Here is a 22,183-nt window from a genome sequence, read left to right on the forward strand (position 1 = left end):
TTCCAATTAATGGATTAATTTTTATTTAAATGATATTTGTGAAAATCAAATATTGACCAGATGCTGTGGCCTTCTGCTTAAAATGTGAGTCAGACAGTGAAGAGGGTAAAAACTAGAAGCTTACATAGAAACTTGTTCAATGATGTATTAAATGCTAGTACAAAGCATAGTTTTGTAAATTAGATATAAAAGCCAAGTGATTTTATGAATCTTCATATTCAACCAGATATGTAAAAAGACTTCTTGACAGCATCCATCCAAAAATACTTACATAAACCCTCAGCTTTTAAAAATATTAAAATAAGTTCTCACTTCCCAAAATGTCAGACTTAATTGTGGAATTACCAAAGTTGACCTGGACTTCAAAAAAACCTTTTTACAGTTTCCCACAATGTTCTCCTGGAGAAATAGGTTGCTCATGGCTTGGACACATGGACTGTCCACCAAGCAAAAAACTGGCTGGATGATCAGGCCCAGAGAGTGGTTGTGAAATGGAGTTAAATCCAGCTGGTACCAGCGGTGTTCCCCAGGGCTCGGAGCCGGGCCCAGTCCTGTTTAATCCCTTTATCAGGGCTCTGGATGGGGGATTGAGGGCACCCTCAGTCACTTTGCAGACACTCCAGGCTGGGGGGCAGTGCTGATCCCTGGAGGGCAGGAAGGCTCTGCAGAGGGATCTGGACAGGCCGGATCGATGGCTGAGGCCGCTTGTGTGAGGGTCAGCCAGGACAAGGGCCAGGGCTGTCCTTGGGTCACAACAACCCCAGACAGTGCCACAGGCTGGGGCACAGGGCAAGTGGAAAGGACCTGGGGCTGCTCTTTAACAGCAGATGAACACCAGACAAGAGCGTGCCCAGGTGGCCAAGAGGGCCAGGGGCATCCTGGCCGGGATCAGCAATGGTGTGGCCAGCAGGGCCGGCCGTGATTGTCCACCCATACTGGTGAGGCCACGTCGTGAGTGCTGTGTCCAGCTTTGGGCCCCTCACTGCAAGAAAGACACTGAGGGGCTGGAGCGAGTCCAGAGAAGGGAAATGGGAGCTGGTGGGGCTCTGGAGCACACGCCTTGAAGAGGCTGGGGGTGTCGAGGGAGTCTGGCCTGGAGAAAAGGAGGCTCAGAGAGGTCCTTATCACTCTCTACAACTCCCCAAAAGGAGGCTGTAGCCAGGGAGGGGTGGGTTTCTTTTTCCCAAGTAACAAGGGATAGGAGAGGAAAAAATGGCTTCAGGTTGCTCCAGGAGACATTTTGATTGGATATCAGGAAACATTTCCTCACCAAAAGCATTGTCCAGGACTGGAACAGGCTGTCCAGGGAATGGTGAAGTCACCATCCCTGGATGTATTTAAAAGCCATTTAGATGTGGCATTTTGGGACATGGTTGAGTGGTGGATTTGGCAGTGCTAGGCTAATGGTTGGAGGGTTGGATCTTCAGGGTCTTCTGCAACTTAAATGACCAAATTTAATTCCACTGTCCTGAGTTTGCTTGAGTATCACAAGTGATGTCTATGGTCACAGTGCACAAACAGGTATGGGCAATTTAGAAATATTGTGCTTGTAGTTTAACAGTGAGTTCATTTAACACGTTTGCCTGTTAATCAGCATTTTTAACTATAAATCCACTACTTAAAAGTATTTTCCTCCCATTTTAAGACTTGGCTTGGTTAATGTACTTCAAATAAGCAAGGCCTGTCCATATAATTTAAGAAGGGGAAAAAACCAACAGGTACCATAACAGACACTTGTACAGCAGCAGTAAAGGTAAATGTCACTTACAGGAAAGTTAAACAAGTATAGGCTTACATACTTCCCAGGAATAGTTTCTCACGTTTGCAAACAAAGAAACAAAATTTATACACCATAATTTAATACTTAGGGGCTCATATCCCTAAACACTTAAGTTAGAGACTCAGAAAATAAATTCAGCAATTTTCATCTTGGAAATCTGTAAGCTTAATTTCAAGATAAATACTGGATTGTTTTGATCTATGTTCTACAGTTCAAAAGTCATCTCCAAAGGAATGTGGAAGAACTGTCACCACTTCCAGGTCAGACACCTGCCAGATGGAGGCTGGCTCAGTGCAACCGAACTTTTAGACAGGAGTTTGTTATTTTTAAGGGCCTGTGAAACTTAAGAGGCACTTGAATATACAGTCATTACAGTATAAAATGTTCCCAGAGTTCTCCCAAGTTGTTTTCTATGCTTGTTGAGACCACAAAAACCGGTCACACCTTTCCAACATGGACTGAATCAGCGCTCTGCAATTAAAGGAAAGGGGAAAAAAAAAAGTCAAACAGTAAAAATGCTAACAACAGAAAGAACAACAGAGTTTTGGTTTGCTTTTTAAAGGGAAATTTGTAAAAAACACGATTGCATTTCAGAAGTAACATCCTGACATCACCATTCATGTCTTTGGAAGGAATAGGAGAGACCAGAGTCTAGACAGGTCTCAGCAGGGCAGATCTCTTTCAGAGAATCTCCTTCACATACACCTTTAATGTATGATTTCCTGTTTTCTCATTTTCAACTTGAAAATGCCTATATTGCAAAACACACAGTTTTTAAATGACAGAAAAGCTTTCAGGTGAGTCTAAAAACAAAGGTAAAAAATGTGAAGCACTTTATCTTCTTGTTAACTGAAAAGGAAGTTTAAAGCACTGAGGATAGTGTGGATCTTCTCCCAGCACATCTCTTACCTCTGCCTCTTCTCAGCGATTCTCAGTATCTCACAGACACCAGTAAATCTCTCAGACAATTCCAGTGTCAAGCCACACTCCTGCAGGAGAGGCAAGGCACGATTTGGGCCAATGGCCTTGGCCAGCAGCAGAGCGACATTTTCCACAGTGACACGGTCTGGGCAGCAGGGGCCGCCGTTGCTGACAGCATTCCCGTTCTGTGGGCCGTGCTGGTGCAATGCTGTGCTGTGATTCCGTGCAAGATGCAGAACCAATTTCCATTCTTCTATGGTCTCTGGAACGGAACCTAGATGTAAAATGAGTTTGTTACATTATTTTTAAAACAAAGATTATTTTAAGACTACTATTTACACTATATCTGTACTTATAAGGGAAACTAGCTGTTCTGTTTTACTCTGAAGATTTTAGGAAACCGAGCATTATCAACAAGCAAACTGTGCACAGAAATGTACTGCCCTGACTGACTCAGTGTAAAAATTTAGTGGTGAACACACATAGCTTCACAACAGTTCAGTATTCAAGGCTTTGGATTAAGTTAAGAGACAAAATTGTCCATCTTAGGGCTGGAGTGAATTTTCTTCCAAGTTCTGCCTTGTGGTACAATGCTTTGCTCACCCTAACTTTGGGTGTGTGCACATGTAGTGGATGAGTTTTGTGCTGTGCAGGAAGGCCTCCTATTCCTCTGTCTACAACACCAAGGTTAGGCTTTTACTCCCGACTGATAAACAAATCAAGATTCTTTAACTTTTAACCATTTTTTAGCACAACGGATTTCACAAAGCACAGCATGAAATACAAGAGTATAACACCCATTTATGTGTTTCAAATATGCTGTACTACACACAGTTAGGGCTACAAAAACACTTCAAAAATAAAAGTTCAAGTCAGCTTTGGGCAAACTGCTATATAAGGGCAGTTCCTACATCACAGAAGTATGTTTACACAGCTTAAGAATCACTAACCATCTTCTCCATTCAACAGGCTCAAATCATCCAAATGAACAATATTAGTAAAGGCTTCTCTTCTTCTATCCAGCTCCAGACAGAGAAAAAGATATCCAGGCCAAAATCTTGAATAAGAGAGTAAAGATTTCCAGGAATCAAATACTCCATTCAAATCAAAGTCAAGAACAATCACACACTCATTTATGTTTCACTAAAGACAAAAGTAACTAAATTTAATCAATGTCAGAAACAGAGTAGGGACATGAGGAATACCTCCCATTTGGTACATTAAAGTGGACATTCAATATTCACCCTCAGAAAAGGAAAGGTTTTTAAAAACCCCCTGTCCAAACACAAAGCAGATAGGTCATTTACATTTGTCTCTTCTCAGGGTCAGAATACCCACTATCCAAGTATGAAGAATTACCAAGTTTGCTCCTTACCCATGTGATTTACAGATGTCAGCCATCTTCTCTTTCATGGCAAAATCAGCTGGGAGTTTAATCAAGAGCAGAATGAGCTGGCTGTAGCCCCAAGTAAACAAATGGGATCGCGGCCTAAAAGATGAGAAATTCAGTTTTAAAGCATTATTGATTTTTTTTAGAACGTTATGGCAGATTTACGAAAAGAGAGGAGGAAAAATGAATGAAACACCATGTGCAGTCTCAGTAGAGCAGCCACTCTGGAAGGCATTACAAAATAAAGTTTTTCAATCCTTTGGTCCTGCTGAACTCTGCAAAACGCTCCAAGGAATCAGTGATCCTTCCACACAGTGAAACTTTCACTCAAAATCTAACCCCAAACCAGACCTGTTAAGCCTTTCTGCTGCACTCAGGACCTTGGGTGCAGGTCCTGAGTAAACTCACTTTACCTGGGATTTCCTTCCTCATCCATAGTGTTTGCCCTTTGTGGAGCATCATGAGAAACTGCCAGGCACAACCAATCCAACCGTACAGATTCTGGCTGCAGAAGAGACCTAAGGAGAAATGACCTGGAAAACAAAGCAAACACTAAAAAAAAATCCTACCAGTTTTAAATATACCAGGTATGGAGAAGCAGAGATTGTGTGTGGAAAAATTAACAAAACAAAACAGGGTGGGGGGGGAGAGGAAATGTAAAATTAAATGTGGAAAAGCCTAAAATGATTTATATCTCTAGAAACTGAGGCAACCACAGAAAATCAAGTTTGCAGGCTGAGTACCCCCAGATTTGGTTTGGGGGTTTTTTTTTGGGGTTGTGTTTTTTTTGTTTGGTTTGCTTAGGTTTTTTTTTTTTAATGCCACCTAACCCTGGTACACTGAACTGCAGACATAGGAACAAAAGAGTCAATTCCATTAAAAGTATTATTTAGGAAATCCCTTTCAAAACTAGACACTAACCTAATAAAAACTCCAGTCTAAGGCCAGCTACAACTGGCAGAATTACCTGGAACCTAATTCTTAAAAACATCAAACAGACAGATGTAGAAACACAAAAAAGTGTCCCCAAAAGCCAAACCAAAAAAACCCTCCACACAGCTACATGATGAAGAGAACAGACAGATGAAAAGAGTTCTATGTTCCCCTCACCTTTTATCCTCTGGCTTTGATTTCACCAGACTATCTAAATATGCTAGAAAGTGAGCTGGATCATTCCTGCAAAGCTGTTTAATATCAGAAGGCAAAATAGAGGGGTGGAACTTGATCAAGGGCCGAAGAGCTGTTTCCCCAAATTTTTCATAAAGCCTGGAGAAAGAGAGAATAAAAACTATTTTCAGTACCAAACAGCAAAATAATTTTTTCAAGATCTCCTGCAAGTTCAAGATAGTACTGAAAGGTGATGTCTCCAAGAGATTCCAGAAATCTTCACAATATGATAAGTGAAGCAATTCTTGCCAGGAAGGTAACAAAAAGATTTGGGTACAAACCTTTGAGCATGTGCCAGCAACAGTGGGCTGTCATCCCACGGCCCCAGGTCATGCAGCAGCTTCAGTATTTTCAACATATCTTCACTTTCCATTGCTAAAGCCACTGGACTTTGACAAGTTAGTTCTGAAATAAATCAGTGCACAAGTTACAATGTTTGGGAAATTTTTTTCCTTAACATGTCTTGCCCCTCTTTTCATCCTTCTGCTGAAAAACAGCTATTACTGCTCTCATGGGAAGTTCAACACCCACCTCAATCCTGATGAAAATGCAGATATTAATCTCCAGGCACAAGTGCAGTCCAACTAAGGACAAACTGAGACTGCATACACTACTTCTAGGGCTCTCAGAATCCAAACAGTGAAGAGATCCCCAGAAACACAAACATCAACCTTCAAAGCAAGATTCTGTTGTTTAACTGCTCTCTGCTGGAGCAGAGTCAATGCTAAGGCTTCAATTCATTCTTAAAAGAAATACATAAGGCAGAAGCAGAGTGCAGAGAACAGAAAAGTTGTTTTCCAATATCATCATGAAGCTTTGGTTCAATAAAACTAGGCATCAACAAGATCAGAAAGTATTTCTGTAGAACAGGGAAGCGTGATCACAAGCCACTTGTCTGCATGGAACCATCTACTCCATTCAGTTTTGTTTCATATTAACCACATTCCTTTACAAACTGAATCTTCCATTGCAAATGCTGAAGCTCCTCCCCTCTCTTCTGCACTGCTTCTACAGACTTGTGATTCTAATTTCGATGTTACTACTCTTAGAAGCTCATATGTTTGTTTGTAAATAGGCTGGGATCACTACAGTGTTCAATTAACAAGGTCCATGCAAACCAACAGGTTCAAAGTTGCAAAAGGAGGGGGAGAACAGTATCTCTCCAAGGAGCCAGCAGTTCTTTTAAAAAAATCACAGGTTATTCTGAGTTCAAAGGGACTCACAATGATCATCAAGTTCAGCTCTGAAGTGAATGGTCCATACAGGGCTTGGGCCCACAATGCTGGGATTATTAACACTGTATTCTACACTGTATTCAGCTCAGCTAAGTTCTTCCTAAGGGAAAAAGTTTTTCCCTTTGGGGGAAAAACAAATCAGCCAAACAACCCAAACCAGAACAAAAACTCCCACACATCCTCCCCTTGCCACAAGTAAAATCTGCAGACACAATTATGATAGTCTTCAAGGTTTTTTTCTCTTTTTTCCCTCCCAAACAGTCTTATTTTCAGTTTATGAAGCAATACAGTTCATTATTTACCTTTCAATCCTGCAAGGTATGTTTCCCATACATTAGGGCAGGTGGCACACGTGGTTATAATACACTGCTTTACTCTCTTTAAATCCAAAAGGAAGAAGTAGCTCTGCAAAAACCTACAAGCCAGGGTGCCTGAAGCTGCTGATGGCAGACTTCCCTCAGAGCTCTCCTCAGCCTCAGCACTGCCACAGGAAAAGACACGCAGCTCAAAGCACAGGGTTGTCAGCTCCACAAGATCCTTCAGGACATCGGGTTCGATGACACACGGAGGAGACACCTGAAAGCCGCAGCCCAGAGGCCCCGGCACACCAGTACCATTTTCACACCTGGCTTTGCTCACACAGGTTTCATCAGCGTTTTCCTTCTCAATGCAGTCTTCCAAAATACCACTCTGTTCCTTCCCTGCAGGGTCTCTGTCAGCTGGAGCCACTGGCAGCTTTTCCTCCAGGACTGCTCTCTGCTCTTCAGCACACAGAGTCTTGCTTTTCTTAACAGGCAAAGCAGAATGCTCCCTGCCGAATTTTTCTTCTAGATACACAAGCCATTCCTGTAAGACCCTTCTCATACACTGAGGTTCTAATAAAACCAGGGGATCCTGGAGCTTGGCTCTGCAGCACAAAAAAAGTTTGCCAAGTTTAACAAATATAAGATGCCACAAGTGAAGTTTCAAATATGCTTTGTGTAACTATACTCCTACACTTGACCTGGAGTCAGTTGTGATTTTGAGTGCATCAAACACAATTTAGGCTACTTCACACTGTCTCTACACTTGATCTCAGCATATTTTGAGCTTCCCAGGATTTCTTACAGAATGAATTTTTATTTGTGATTTTGATTTTTTAAACTACGTTTGAACTTAAGACAAAAGGATAATGCTAGAAGAGCTTCTAGTGAGTTTCGCTTGGTTTTAAAAAGATGAATCAAATCATTCACAAAATGAGATCCTTTCAGGTTCTGTTAAAAGACATTTAGAGCATCACTCTTACATGCATGTAAAACTAATGAAAAGAAAAATTAAAAGCACCAAATCATTTCTTCTGCCAAAGCCCAACATATCTATACAGTAAAAAGTTTCTGTGCTTACATAGTTTCTGCTGTTGCAGTCTTGAGATCTCTGAGATGGTCCTCCTCAGGAAGCTGGCAATTCTGGGGTTCTGACCTAGAAAAGCACACTCATTTCATTTATCTGAAGTATTAGTTTAAATCATTAAAGTGAGGATTTCCTGAATATTTTCCTCAACACTAATTCCTTTATTAAATACACATCTTTCACTTGATAGAAGGAACAGCTCAACAGAAACTATAGATAAACTGGGCATGAAGAGCAACAGATAATACTATTTTTGTGTCTTTCTATAATTGCTTCTACATCAGCTACAATAGGTTTCTACAATAGGTACTGAACAAAAAACAGTACATGCCACTGTATGAAAGTTAGTCCAAAATGCTAAATTACTTAGCTCTGTGTTTATTGCCTCATCAGCTCTAAGAAAGGAGTTGGGAGAACCACTGAAATCCACCACAGGAATGAAGGCAGCTGGAAAAACCTAATGCCAAGTTCCTCATTCTGCTTGAAAGAGTTTTTCCTTAGGTTGCTATCCCTCAGGACATCCAGCAAATGCAACTGCCAAGAAAATGTGATTTTGCACTCACTCTTTTTCTTCCTGGGGAGATACCGGATTAAGAGTTAGTTCTGGCAGCTGATCATCATCCTTTGCCTCATGCTTCCCTCTAGATTCAGGGCTTATATGAAGTGTGCCAATCTTCTCCGTGGTTTTACGTACAAAGCTGGAAACACTAGGAATCACAAGGTCAAACATTTAAAATCAAAGTTCAGAAGCAAACAAACCAAGCACTCTTTTTATTCAGACCATATTTCAGAGACTTGATAATCTGAAGAACTCTTGAGAAAAGGGTAAGGGCAGTGATGACCAACAGGGACAAAACTTACTAAGAACCTGCTCAAAATTCATACTCCAGTCATGATCATGTTTTTATCACATAACAGAAACCTGAAGTGTTTAACACTCCTGCTGGAGAAGCAGGATCACATACCAACATTAGCCATAGATTGAGATGTATTTATAATTTGTATGCAAATAAATGCAGACTGGCTGCATTTTAAAGCAGTGTTTTAAAGCTTTTAAACATAAAGCACGTTTAGGAAATTATGTCATTCTTGGTGGTAAGAAACCACTTTACAACACTTCAAATTAATTCTTCAGATTAAAAAGCTCACCAATATCGTCCTTTTCACTCAGCAGTCCCTATTCCTTCAGGTATTTTATTGAAGAGAAAGCTCAATGAACATACCAGAACTCAATTATTTCTACCACTGCCACAAAGGGGACTATCTCAACAATATTTGAAAGAAAAATAAGCTTCCTGATTTCTGCTCTAGAACTAAAAAACCAAAAAAAAATCCCAAAAACCCCAATCCAGCATCTTTTACAAGGTATAGCAAAAGTTGAAGCTTGCTGAGGAAGGCAGAAAGGATTCAAATTTAGCAAAACAATTTGACTTGAATGTATAGAAGGATTAAAGCTAAACTTTTAAAAATTAACTGTAAATATGATACTATTTTATTTAATGATTAATTGCATGCAGTGAATACTTGAAAATGTAGCTTTCATTATTAGCAGAAACACTTATTACTAGTAAAGTCCTCAAGGCTGCTTACAGTTTAGAAAAACTCAAAACACTGCATGTACTTCTGAAGTTTATTCTGAGATCCTCACACTGCTGATAGCAGCTACAATTCTTTGCTGCAGGATTTACATACTGAAGTGATCAAGGGAAGGCTGTGTAATTTTTCAGACCATTGCTGGGCCAGAGACATTTTAGCTGAGTAATTAATATGCAGCACTTTTATAGACATTTTAGATTATGTATTTAACACCATCTCTTTTGTATTTATACACCTAGCCCTTCATCCTCCAGTTTTTTTAAAAAAAGTTTTAAAACACCAATGTGGTTTATACATAAAATGTACACAGATCTAATTGCAGCAGGTATAGGCTACCATTAGTCCATAAGTGTTTGGAAAATCAATTAGATTCACTGAAAAGTTAATGTGGGGACACTTTGCAAGTGCGTTTTAGCAATATCTATCTGCTTTGAATACTTTAATGTTTGTTCCCAAGCAACATAAGAAGCCTTCCTCCTAAGATCCAGAAAGGCAAAATCCCAAAACAATATTCAGTAAGTTTTCCTTTGAATACAAACCACAACCAGAGTTTACAGTAAACATTCCTAGATATTTAATAATTATTAACTGTTTAAAACTGAGGTTAAAGTCTTGGCTCCACTGAAGTTACCAGCAGCTCTCTGTATCTTCACTAGAGCCAAGGTGAAGATTTAAACTGCCTGGCCAACCTGACTGCGCCGCTGTTGTTCCAGTTCAGGTGTTACACGTTTGCAGAACAGAGTATGAACTAAACCACAAAATGCTACAAATCCAGGGGACAGAAGAGGGCAAGATGTAATGGATGAGTGAACCTGCTGCACGTTTTACCTTTCTTTGACAGCTTGGAGAGAGACGAGAGGAGATGGGGAACGGAATGACAAAGGAATACTGAATGGGAGAAATGTCTCATTCCGGTCAGCCTCAACCACCACAGATGCATGAGATACGTTCTCTGACAAATGGAATTGAAATAAAAGTCATGAAACAATGGCCCAGCAAAAAAATGGAACCGTGAAATGAACTGCAAGTCACTAATTCATTAATGGATAACCTGCCCATGGTATTTTACCTTTGAATACTCAAGAATGTGTGGAGCCAGGTTTCAAGGACTGTTTTACTACTGACTTTGAACCTAGTACATCTGCTTTATTCACAGTCCTTTGGCTCTGCAGCAAGGCAAATAATGATCAACAACCACATGAAAACTATCTTCTAAAGGTAGACTTACAGTCCATTTAGGGGACAAAACCTTGCTTTAATCCACTGAGTTATTTATACATCTAGGAAAATTAATCACTGTGGCATGTATCAATTCACATAGCATGATTTCCAAAATCTAAATCACATGTGAACAGAGAGACACACAAGCCATGACTAGGGAAAAAAATCACCCTCTTATTTGAAAGGACTTAAAAATCTAAGTGAGCCCCACAGCTCTCCGGCTTTTGATAAGAATCACAGGAAATACAGGATCACCGACTATTTCCTTTTCTCTCCTACATCCCTAACAGTATCTACAATGTGTTTTGCTTAATCATTTCCTGCTACAAACACACATTGTATCTTTACATGATGTCAACAGCAAAAAAGGGATCATTATAAGCCAGGATGACACTGCATTTTGCAACAGTCAGCAGTAACCACAGTGTTGAGAGGAAAAGATGCTGTGCTGCTAAGAGAAAATCTACTACCAGAATCCCTCTTGACAGTGCCTAAAGGTCACAACTGACTTCACAATTGGCTGTAAATAAGGCTGCTTTTGTTCATTATGCAGACTAGAAACCTAAAAACTCATTACATCTTATGTCATTGAGAGCAAGGAAACACTAAGTCCATTTCTTCCAAATACCAAATCAAGTACTCGTGCTTCAAGAACCATCCAGAACTTCTCTACTTGGAAATAATCAGCAAGTTTCTCATCTCCTGTGAGAGGGAACACACGGAACCTTTCCATCTTCTGACATCCCAAAATTAGGTCACCTGAATTACGACTTTTAATGTTGGAAATTATGCACTTCAGAGTTCCCTCACTTGTTTTCATGGTGATGTAGGTAAAGAGGCACATGTAAAGATTAAGTGTTTCCAATAGCAGGCAGCTTAGTCAGCAGGACAACTCTACTGACAAGCAGGAGAGTAAATAGCTGTTTCTGTACTCTCCCTCCCCACTGTGAGAACCCATCCTTTGGTTTTCTCCAGTGCATCCAAATTCTCTCCATCCTCAATAGGCACCTCTCCTCACAAAAGCTGAAAAGTAGCTCTTGTATTGGAAAGCCTCTCTACCATACCTAGAAGTAAGCCAGCTCCTCATCATCCCAGGTTTCTACACGCCCTCCCAGTCCCAAGCAAAGAACAAAACCCATTACAGCCTCACTCTAACTTTAGTCCAGTGACAGACATTTGTCAGGAAATCAAAAAGCTCCCTGGATGGGCTAAATGATAGTTATTAACAATTCTAGCACCCCTACACTAATGTTTACATGTGTAAGAGATGATCCCCCGATACAAAGAAAACCCTACAAGAAAGTTAAGAACACTCATCAGAATCCTTCTGCTTTCCCTGAAGAAATATAAACCAGAATACAGATTAAGAAATTCTTTTTTGAAACAAATATTACAGAAGGATATTGGCAACAAACAAATCTTGTTTGAAGTACAATTGACACTGGCTTAGACAGCTAAAGGAATCTTAGCATTAATGCTGAATTACACTTGAAGAGGGGTAAGTTGGAGTGAGGCCCATGCTTGGTAAAGCCCTCTGGACCTTTTGTTTTGTTTCTCTGGGTTTTGTTTGCCTTTAAGCCTGGATTTCTGTGGAACCAGCTTTTCAACCCAATGTTTCAGCAAGGCTTTTGACTGGAAGGTGAGGTGACTGTTTCAACTGACCAAATTGCATGTATTAATGATGAATAATTTGATAGTGGAAAGTAAGAGCACAGAGCCAACCCAGTTGAATTCTTGTAGAATAAACAAGCACATTCAACAAACATTTTCATTAAGAAACATTACCAAGTTCTAGCTGCTCATCTTCATGGTGTACAGGAAATTCTTTAAGTCTCTCATCTTCTGAGAATGTTTGACTGTGGAGGGAACATGAGTCCTCATCTGACTGACTGCCCCTTCGACTGATAACACGGTAGATTCCGGAGTCTAAGACACTGAAGCTTTCCTGTCAGACCAGGGAGGGCAGTGAGACATCGTGTGAGTTGTACTTCCTTGTTCAGCTCTCTGCAGTGAACTCAACCAACTGCACCCCACAAATAACTTCAGAGCATTGCATAATGCACTGCCTGGAAAACTCCTTTTTAACAGAGTACTTTTATCATACCCAGAATGCAAAAGGACACAGATGCCAGCAAGTGTGCAGTTCAGTGACTTTAAAAAGATGTGTATGTTGCAATTGCTTTTAGGAAAGCAGCCTGTGGAACCACTGCTGTACTCAGTGCAAAGCAAAACACACCTCAGCTTTATTCCTGCAGCCAAGAATGTCACTTCACCACTCTGTAGCTGCGTACCCAAGCATCTGTATTCCTTCTGCTGGCCAGTGATAACCAGCTAGCACAGTTACAGACCCTGCAAAACTATTCCATTTCAGGGCCAACACACTTTTTTTTGCTCATGGTCAGTCTACATGGTTTACTTCTGCAGTGGCTAATGAAGAAAAACTTGTCTACCACACCAAGATGGCATTAACATTACTTGGCTTTTAAAACTTTCCTTTTAAACACTATGAAAGTAAAAGCAGGAGTGGATATTGTATTAACTAGGAAATATTTCCCCTTTCTTGAAAAGTAGCTGTATGTTTATTAGAAATATGATTTGATTTTTTTAGAGCTTTCTCCTTAAGCTTCTTAGAGTGACAATATTTTAATTAGGACTAAGATAGCTCTCAGCTTTCAGACATTAATTTTCACCATATAAAATTAGAGTTATAACCAAGACTATCTTTACTATCTTTTATCTAAAGCAGGTTAAAACATTAAACAGAGCTGTGGAAAAAGCCATCTTCATATCAATCTTTGTCCACATCTCAGCCGTTAGCCCTAAAATAATATGGGCAAGAGGCAGAGATCTGAGAGCTTACAGAATGCAAGCAGTGGTGTTTCATACCTCTTCACCTAGTTTTAGAATGCAGCACTATGAGCTGTAGCAGACAGGGTAGAAATGAAAGCCTCATCTTCCAAGTGAGCAACGAGGTGACTTTAAGCCATAAAGATAAAACCTGTAGATAACATTTTTGGCACTACCAATACACATACATGAGATGAAATACTGCTCCTTCTACTGCTGCATGCAGAATCCAGAGGTTCCAGCTTTGAGATCAGTTCCTCCAGTTGCGCAGTGAGATCTTGCTGGGTTGAAGCATCCAGCTGAGACTTCAAGTGCTCCAGCTTGTCTAGAGGCAAATTTTTTCTTGCCTGAAAGCACCCAGTGAAACAGAACCATTATTATTACTTTTAATGCACATGTGAAAACAAAAGATATCATATATGCAGGATGATTTTCATCCTTAAAGCACAATGTTTGGATGATTTTAAAAACTCCAACAAAACTAATCGCAGTAACCACAAAACTTAATGGAAGGGGGAACAGGAAAGACAGTGAAGTTGTATTGCACATTTACAAAGAGGAATTTACTTACTCTGCAAGAAACAATTGAATTTTGGAAGAGACAAGAGACCCTGGCAGCGAGGGTCCAGAATCCTCTTCTCATCAGACGCTCTATGCAGCGATCGACCAGCAGGAGGGAGAGGTGCACAACTTTTCCATTTGTATGCAGACAGAACAGCTCACTCTTGTGAACTGCAATGTCCTGAATATCTGCAAAAACACACAGAGAAATACCTGAAGGACTGAGGTCATTAATCAACATTCCTTTCTATCCCTGAATGAAGGTGAAAGCCAATTCCCACCTGACTGCAAATGAGTGCAAAGATGAGGGGCATGGGGAAAACAAACACTGAGGAGTGCTGACCTAGCACCTAATCACTATAAAACACAGTGTCAAAACTTCCAGAGTTGCATTTCTAGAAAACATTCAAAACATACACTAAGTGACCAAGAAGTTTCCTTTTGCTCTGAGATGAAAAGTTCAAGCCTGATAAAGATGATAAATACATAATTGTTAGCTTTGAAACAGGAGGAAATTATTCACTGGTACAAAAAACTTTGGCCTTCCAGAAGTTTTCAAACACAATACTTATGCTGCATGCAAATACTCCACAACAAAGGTATTGCAGACTTAACACCAGAATGGGGAGATGGGGAAAGAGTGACTGACAGTAACTACAGTAGGACTCCGCTTATAACCATACACACAAACTGTTTATGAGGGTTCACTCATCTGCCAAATAAATATATTCCCTGTATGCAATTTAGACAGGTTTTAGGAAAAAACCCCAGGTTTTAAACTTTCAGCAGCCAGATTATCCTTCACAGAACATCTGACAATGAACCTGAGTAAAGAGGGAAGGATACTGCAGGTTAATCACCTGTATGTTAACTACTGTATTTTACGAGTCACTCTACAGCACATTTATTTGTCAAGAAGCTCGTTTTCAGATCTATGGAAGGAGGGGTTGCCTGGAGGAGGCAGGGAGATGGTTAATATTCAAGGATATACAAGACAGATGACAAGGTTTTTTATAAATATTCTGCAATCCAGCTGCAGAAATTGAGCTTGAAAAGCTTCCCTATTAGGCAAGGACTTCAGGAATGACCAGTGTAACAGACAATGTTAGAAAATAAAGTTTAAGAAACTTTAGTCTACCTTTAACTTCACTCCAGAGTAAGACTTGAACACTTTGGGGAAGAAAAATATAAATGCCTCTTTCTGTCCAGGTCACCACACAGTGCTCACTGCAATCAAAGCAAACGTTAATGGAGCAACAGTCAATTGTGGTAAACTAGGTAAAATTAAAAAAAAATTTGCAAAATATGCAGAGGTGGCATTTGCCTTAAGTACAGCAAGTGAGATGTGAGAGAGGTTTAGTAATGATACTTGGGAAATTCTTACACAAAAACCTGAAGTTGGTAATATAAATTAGAAGAATATGTAATTTTTTAAGCCTACTTTATCAACAGGAAGCTATGCTGTCAAATACTCACGTCAAATACAGCAGCTTGGGGAAAGATAAAGATTGTGGAGAGCAGCTGGAACCAGTATAATGAGGATCCTGCCTGCAAAATAAAATTATTATCGAGTAGAAGCATAACTACCATCATGGTATTTTCTAAAATTCTTAGTTCTGTAAATTCATGGCTCGCTTAAAGAAATAGAGTCTCATGACAGTTCACACAGACAGCTGCAGAATCAAAGTTTTGGTATTTTTGATAATTACTGGCTACACCTCTTAGAGGAGGCTGTATTAAGATGACAACTAGGATTAACATTTGACTGAAGCAGGAGTTTTTTTTAGTCTTTTCAGTCTTAAGGATGTCCCAAAGAAGTTTGTCACTGCTAACACTCATGTTTGTACCTCAGAGTAACAACAGGAAGAGGTGGTGATGAGAGCAGCTGCTTGAACTGATGTGTGCTTTGCACTTCCCCATCAAAGTTCACCTCCCACATCCTCGAGCCAGGTCGAGCACAGTATATTAATGGCTGCTGATTCCCACTGTTTTTTCCAACAGGGAAGAAACATGCTCCAAATTCTCCATCTCTCTCTTTATTACCAATCTTCCAGAATTTCTCTCTAGAGGGGAAAAATATACTTGTTGAGTAAGGCATAAAACCCCTAATTAATTGTATGTTTTTCTTGAATAATAAAAAAATACTTAATCCCAGCTGCTGAATTGGTTTTGGTGCTTAAGAAAAAAATCTGTAATGAATATTACAAAGCTTGTCCAAAGTTTATACAAGACAGGGTGCAGAAATATTCATTAGTTGAAATGAATGCTCAGATCAAAGGGGTTCTTTTCACTAGAACCAGTTGTTCAACCTAGTCATGGAAAGAGGTGAACATTCCCAGAAATCCTTTCCAATCACATCAAAAATAAGACAGTGATCATGAATAGTCAGCATGAATTTATGGAAGGGAAATCATGTTAACAGCCCTCTACAACAGAATGACTGGCTGGGCAGATGAGGGGAGAACAGCAGATGTCATTTGTCTTGATTGCAGTAGAACTTTTGACACTACCCCTCCCAACATCTTCAGAAACAGACTGAGGGAGCACGGGCTACATAAAGAGACATTGATGTCGTTTCAGAAACTGTGCATGACTGAAGTCCAGATTTCAGAAATCAAACAGAACTTGCCTCTCAGTATCACATAAATAAGTGCGGGTAAGTGAAGATATGAGCAGTCTTCCATCCAAATAATCAAGCTGAACCACACGAGAATCTACAGTGGTTATAATCTGGACAGGAAACATCACAAAAGTAGCAGCAGCCTACAGTTAAAAAAAAAAGAAAAGAAAACATGCTGGTTTTCAGTTCAAAGTAAAGACTGCTTCATTATGTTAAAATTGCAAGATTCAGAAAAGACTCATGTATGCTATGAGTACACAGCATAAGACAGAGCAGCTCCTTTCATCTGTCTTCACAAAACAAGGCCTCAGTGCTCAGAAGCACAAGAGTCCAAATACTCTGTTTCCCAAAACCACTATTGAAGATTTAAGAAAAAAAAAAAAAAGTCATATCCCTGCAGCATCCTGGTACTTCTTTATAAAGGGTTTTTTTCTGTAACATTAAGAGAAAGTTTTATTCCTCCTGTTCTGATCTTTGTGCTTTTAGCCAGTTCTCCCCATAGCTATGTTGAGCTAGCAGTAGAGCTAGTTTTTTATGGAAACAGACCAGAGGGATTAATTGATGCAAAAAAACCAACTTCTGTTTAAATTAGGTTGTTCACAAACTCACCTTCTCTGTTACCCTGCCACAAACTATCCACATACTATTTATTGTACTGGTGTCTCAGTTTGCATGGGTGGATGAACAGTCTCAGATAGACTTACGGATAAGAAAACTACTGGGAACTGCCTTCAAATTTGCTGTCAGACAGTCACTATTTTTGCCATCTTAGAGTTGTTTTTCCTTTCTTAGGAATATGATAAAGTGCATTATCTGAGCAATCCAACAGTCCTGTTCCTTTAACTAGCGTGAACTGACACAGATTCCGTGGGCCTTGTCTTTCTTTCCTCCCTCTCTTCCCACAGCTGACTTTTCCCCCCCTCTTTCTTTAAATGTAATAATGGTCTTACTACTCTTAAGTCAATCTTCCGTCAAAATTTTCCATGAGGGCTAGAAGGGACCTGGAGGAAACACAACTATTTCCAGGCTCTGCTCCTTTTTACTGACTAAAAAGAAAGGCCCCACTAGTAATAAAAGCTGAAGAAAACTCCAGGGCTAGAAATCAGGCTGCTATCACTAAGAGGTGTATCCTTTGCACAAAACACAAAGGATGTCGGCTTGATGAACACCCACCATTTTTTATCTAATCCAGATGTTTAAGAATAAGAGCATCCAGACAAAGCCAAGCAAAATCAGAATCTGGGACTGTTCCTTCTCTGACCAATGGCTGAATTGAGGACTAAAACAAACAGCTGAACCTGTAGCTGGAGTCTAAGGAATCCAGTAGGCTCAGAAACACCAAGACCCTTACCTTTGATGCCTGTAAATTCCAAGAAGCAGGAGACTGACCAGTTCTTAAATTCTGAACATTTGAAAGCATTTTCAAATTGCATTACTAAAACAAACAAAGTAAGGATTGGAGAAGTTCATGGGTCAGGATTTCTATGGTTGTCTCAAGAGACTGGTCCTCATCCCAATAGTTAAAGCTATGAGAACTTCATCAGCTGGCAAGTCCTGCTCTGTTCCACTTCGCTAAAATAAACAGAGACTCCACACGTCATCCCCTGTGAATTAATCTCAGTCAAACTACGCTTCATTTTACCTTTCCTTGCTTCGATGTGTTAATCTTGATGGCTGATACTTTTCCCACGTGATCTCCTACAAAAACTCGAAGGGCAGCTGTATCCCAGCACAGAGCTGTGACTTTTCTGCCCTTATGCTCAGAGGAAACGTAAATCCGTTCTGGCTTCCCACGACGTTCCTGATTCAGCTCCCAGACTACTACAAGGCCTTGGCTACAACAAGGTTAAAAGAGAACACAGGTTGAAAGTAAGTCTTCTAATGTTTTATCAGTTAATAAAGCCCAAAGAAAGAGGAAACCCAAGCAAAGTGGCATTCCTCAGAGCTGGTTCTGTTTGAGGCTGCATGCTTTCAAAAAGTGTCACACCTAATTCTCGAGAAGAGTAAGTGTCCTTCTTTGCACTACAAGGTATAAGCAGCTTTGTAAGGCTACTCTTACATCTATTACACTTGCCAGTGAGGATGTGGAAAAACATTTAAATGGATTTTAATAAATATAAGCAGAATTAACTATCAATCTCACTCTATCATGTTAACGAAAATACTTATTTTCATGCTGAAAGGTCTCAGAAAGACATTCATCATCATAATTTCACATGTATGAGCTCTGCCATAGATGTTCTGTTACAGAAATAATGCTTCATCCAGAATGACTATTCCAGGAAAAAAACCTAAGCAAACTGTGCAGAGAATTATCCTGTAGTGGCTTCTACCAGTTAACCTAGCAAGTTAACTCTGTGAATTCTCAGCAGTTGTCCAAGTCTGAAACTTGAAGCTTCTTAAAAACACTAAGCCAGTGCTCAGGTTTGCGAGCAGGTCACTCACCTGGTGGCAACAGCAACGTAGTCTTCATCATGCAAACAACAGGCCACCCGGGAAATGGCACCTTCCTGAAAGCAAGCACGGGAGGAAGAGCAGGTGAAAGTTGCTCTTGTTCTGCCTCTACCACTGTGCAGCTTTCATCTTGAAGATATAAATCAAGCTCACGTCAACAGATGCCACCACTCTGCTGTGATGTGGTTGGTTTTTACTGTTTATTTGGGTTTTGTTTGCCAACATCGAGTTTACTCCAAGATGCAGCTGACAACAACATGACAACATCAAGAGCAAGGACTGCAGTGCGTTCCCTGATTTGGAAAGCACAGAAATCACTGTGTCCTCACACCTTTGCAAGTTGTTTTGACAGAACTAAGTGAGGTGCTCCCAGCCTTAAAAAACTGGCTGCATTGGAAGCAGCAGTGGCTCCTAGGAAACAGCACCTGGCTGTAAAAATAACAATCCCTGTTTCATGATCTATTCCAGCAACAGCAAATCAGCCCATCTTTGCTTCACTTATCCAGGCGTGCCACAGTTTGGACATTCAAACACTGGGAGTTATCTACTTGTGAACTGCTCTGGTTTCATACTCAAATTTTTCTTCTAATCCTTAAATAGTCAGGTGACTTTTTTCCTGCTGTTAAAAAGTAAGAATTTGAAAAACAAAGGTCTGAGACTCTGAAGTTATTTTTTTCACACTTCTTGAAATCTAATATACCCCACACTCTGAGGATACCCTCCAGAACCACAACTTATTTTAAACACAGCAGTCACCCCACCTTCTTTGGAAGAAAGAAACTAAGTCCAGTCCATCCAGCAAGCTGAAAATGCCTATTAGCTATTAAAATACATTAACTTGAAATAATGTTTCTTTCCCAGCCCCATTTTTGGAAATTTTCATTTAAAATTTTTATCCTTACCTTGTGTGTGAGAAAGAGTCTTTGCTTCCAACCATCCTTCTGGATAAGGTTCAGTCCTCCTCCTGAGCTGCCTAAAGCCAGCCATCTCTTTGACACATCTATACATGTGCACTGAAGGAATAAAAATCATAATGCATAACCTGGGAAGTTCTGATCATAGCATCTTTTTCCTGCATTATTACGGTGTTTTTTTTAAAGGCTTCATTTTTTTATCAGCTATACCCCTCCCGAACCACGGGCAGTGAAGATTATTAAACAACACTTTGCAATTGGAGTAAACAGTGTAAGCTGAGTCAGGCTGTGTTAAGTACCTACAGCTGCATTAAGGAAACGCACACAGAGTAACAGGGTCCATTATCTTCACTCTTTCTTCCCAAAGTACTTCCCCCACTAAGACAGTATGCATACACCCCCAAAATAATTAGATTAATCCAATGGCTTAACCAACTAGTTAACCAAACGGGGTCATAACTTGAATTAAAAAAAATTTAAAAAATTTGAAAAGCCATACCCCACAAACTCACCTTAAGACGACTGGAATCCAGCCTGAGCGCAGAAAGCAGCGGATCCAAACACTCCAGCTCTGCCAAGACATGGTTGTAAGAGTCTGGAATTACCGGCACGGAGGCCATGGATGCACACGACTAGTGCTGCTCACTCATGGGTGCATCACGGCTTCAGCTTTTAACTGCACCTGCCAAAAATAAAGCTCTTGATTAGTTCACTTTTTAGTATTACAATTAGTGTTCTGTGCTTAAAGAAATACCAAGTGTTTGCCTACTCAAAACCCATCAGGTTTCAGTTTGCCAAAAACAGGCCCAAGGGCTGGAAAATAAGACCCCTGCACCACTTATGAGAATTTTTTGTTCAAGTTCATTTCTGAAAACTTAACCTATCAGATAACTCATCTGGAAACACTTGAACTGTAGTTATAATTACATCTGTCTGTTAAAGAAGTTAACACGTACCTACGGAAAATACCTTGTTTTATGGAAAAAGGCACCTTTCCCCACAGCACGCACTGTTGATTTGAGACTAACTTTCTCAAGGAAAACATCTGGCATTGGCATTTTATAACTACATCATACTCTCTCCCAAAATTAAATTTAAGGAGTATTATTCTCAAGTTATACCAAATTTAGAATTAGCTGCATTTGTGCATTTTGATATAATTATAAGCTATCCCCTCCACAGTATGTCTTCTCCCTCTTTCAAGAGATAACACAGAGTGAAAACCAAGAATTAAATAACCACTGAAATCCCAGCCTCATATTTTTCCTAATCAGCACCTACTTTTAAAATAATTTCTTATTGGGTTTAAAGTTTAAACCTGTACATTGCTTAACAAAACCCCAAACCTGTTACACTGCACAGTCAAGTCCCGCAATTTCTAGGTAACCTTTAGTACTCATTCCCATAAACGAAGGAACTCCCTCCCAGAAGAGCCGTCACGGGGAGAATTTACAGTTCCTCAAAAGAAAAGCGAGCGCTCACTCTCACCACACACTGGGAAGAAGGAAGAGGCACATTTAGCCAACGAAACTAAAAGTTATTTCTTCAAAATTCTCAAAGCGTCTTAAAAACCTTAATGGCCACTTCTGCCCTGCCCGCTCTCTGCCACATCCTGCCTTTGCGGCCCCGAGTTGCCGGCTGGCGCTGAACCGTGACACCGCGGGACTCCATCTCCCGTACCCGGAGCAAGGCGAAGGGTCGCTAAGGGCAGGACCCGCTCCACCAAAGTCCTTCAGAAACCGCGGGCAGGGCAGGGCAGGGCACGAGAGCCGAGCCCCGACGGGGCACAGCCGCCAGCCCGGGGAAGCTGTACGGCCGGGAAGCACCGCTCGCTCCTTCTCGCTCCCGGTGGCGCTCCCTCACCGCGCTGCCGGAGCCGCTCACGCCGCCGCCTCCAAACACCGCGGTCACGTGACCCGCGGGAGGGCGGGGCGGGAGCGCGCGCCCGCTCCGCGCTGCATCACGCGCCGCCCTCGCGGGAGGAGGAGGAGGGGGAGGAAGCGGCGTCACGCGCGCGCACCCGCCCGCCGGCCACGTGACGCCGTGACGCGCGCGGCGCCCCCTCCCTCCCGGCGCGCGGGCCGGGGC

General features: G+C 40.8%; 1 protein-coding gene across 6 annotated transcripts; it reads right to left on the minus strand.

Annotated features, from left to right (window-relative positions):
* HPS5 (HPS5 biogenesis of lysosomal organelles complex 2 subunit 2) lies at positions 1 to 21,917 on the minus strand. Of its 6 annotated transcripts, none has more exons than XM_063398111.1 (23): positions 21,776 to 21,917; positions 20,608 to 20,777; positions 20,084 to 20,194; positions 19,173 to 19,237; positions 18,370 to 18,562; positions 16,737 to 16,870; positions 15,955 to 16,170; positions 15,584 to 15,655; positions 15,246 to 15,334; positions 14,118 to 14,296; positions 13,735 to 13,893; positions 12,485 to 12,644; positions 10,307 to 10,430; positions 8,446 to 8,589; positions 7,877 to 7,951; positions 6,796 to 7,400; positions 5,540 to 5,663; positions 5,202 to 5,357; positions 4,505 to 4,624; positions 4,077 to 4,190; positions 3,652 to 3,758; positions 2,690 to 2,975; positions 1 to 2,251 (listed from the first exon to the last, which is right to left on the minus strand). In XM_063398111.1, the coding sequence occupies exons 2-23, from the start codon at positions 20,713 to 20,715 to the stop codon at positions 2,191 to 2,193; spliced, it is 3,402 nt and encodes a 1,133-aa protein (XP_063254181.1). In that variant the 5' UTR covers positions 20,716 to 20,777; positions 21,776 to 21,917; the 3' UTR covers positions 1 to 2,190. The 6 variants fall into 6 exon arrangements, with proteins under 6 accessions (XP_063254181.1, XP_063254182.1, XP_063254184.1 ...); XM_063398112.1 differs by having other exon boundaries at positions 21,668 to 21,793; XM_063398114.1 differs by lacking the exon at positions 21,776 to 21,917 and adding an exon at positions 21,584 to 21,710.
* Between the last annotated feature and the right edge of the window lie 266 nt (positions 21,918 to 22,183).

Source organism: Prinia subflava, chromosome 5, assembly GCF_021018805.1.
Source record: "Prinia subflava isolate CZ2003 ecotype Zambia chromosome 5, Cam_Psub_1.2, whole genome shotgun sequence".
NCBI classification, from domain to species: domain Eukaryota; kingdom Metazoa; phylum Chordata; class Aves; order Passeriformes; family Cisticolidae; genus Prinia; species Prinia subflava.

Excerpts from the sequence above, each read along its gene's own strand:
- HPS5 (XM_063398111.1), bottom strand. The coding sequence starts at position 20,715 with ATGGCCTCCGTGCCGGTAATTCCAGACTCTTACAACCATGTCTTGGCA. Across the intron at positions 5,358-5,539 it reads TTGCTGGCACATGCTCAAAG|GCTTTATGAAAAATTTGGGG; the intron begins GTTTGTACCCAA and ends CTCTTTCTCCAG. Across the intron at positions 3,759-4,076 it reads GACATCTGTAAATCACATGG|ATTTTGGCCTGGATATCTTT; the intron begins GTAAGGAGCAAA and ends CTCTTATTCAAG.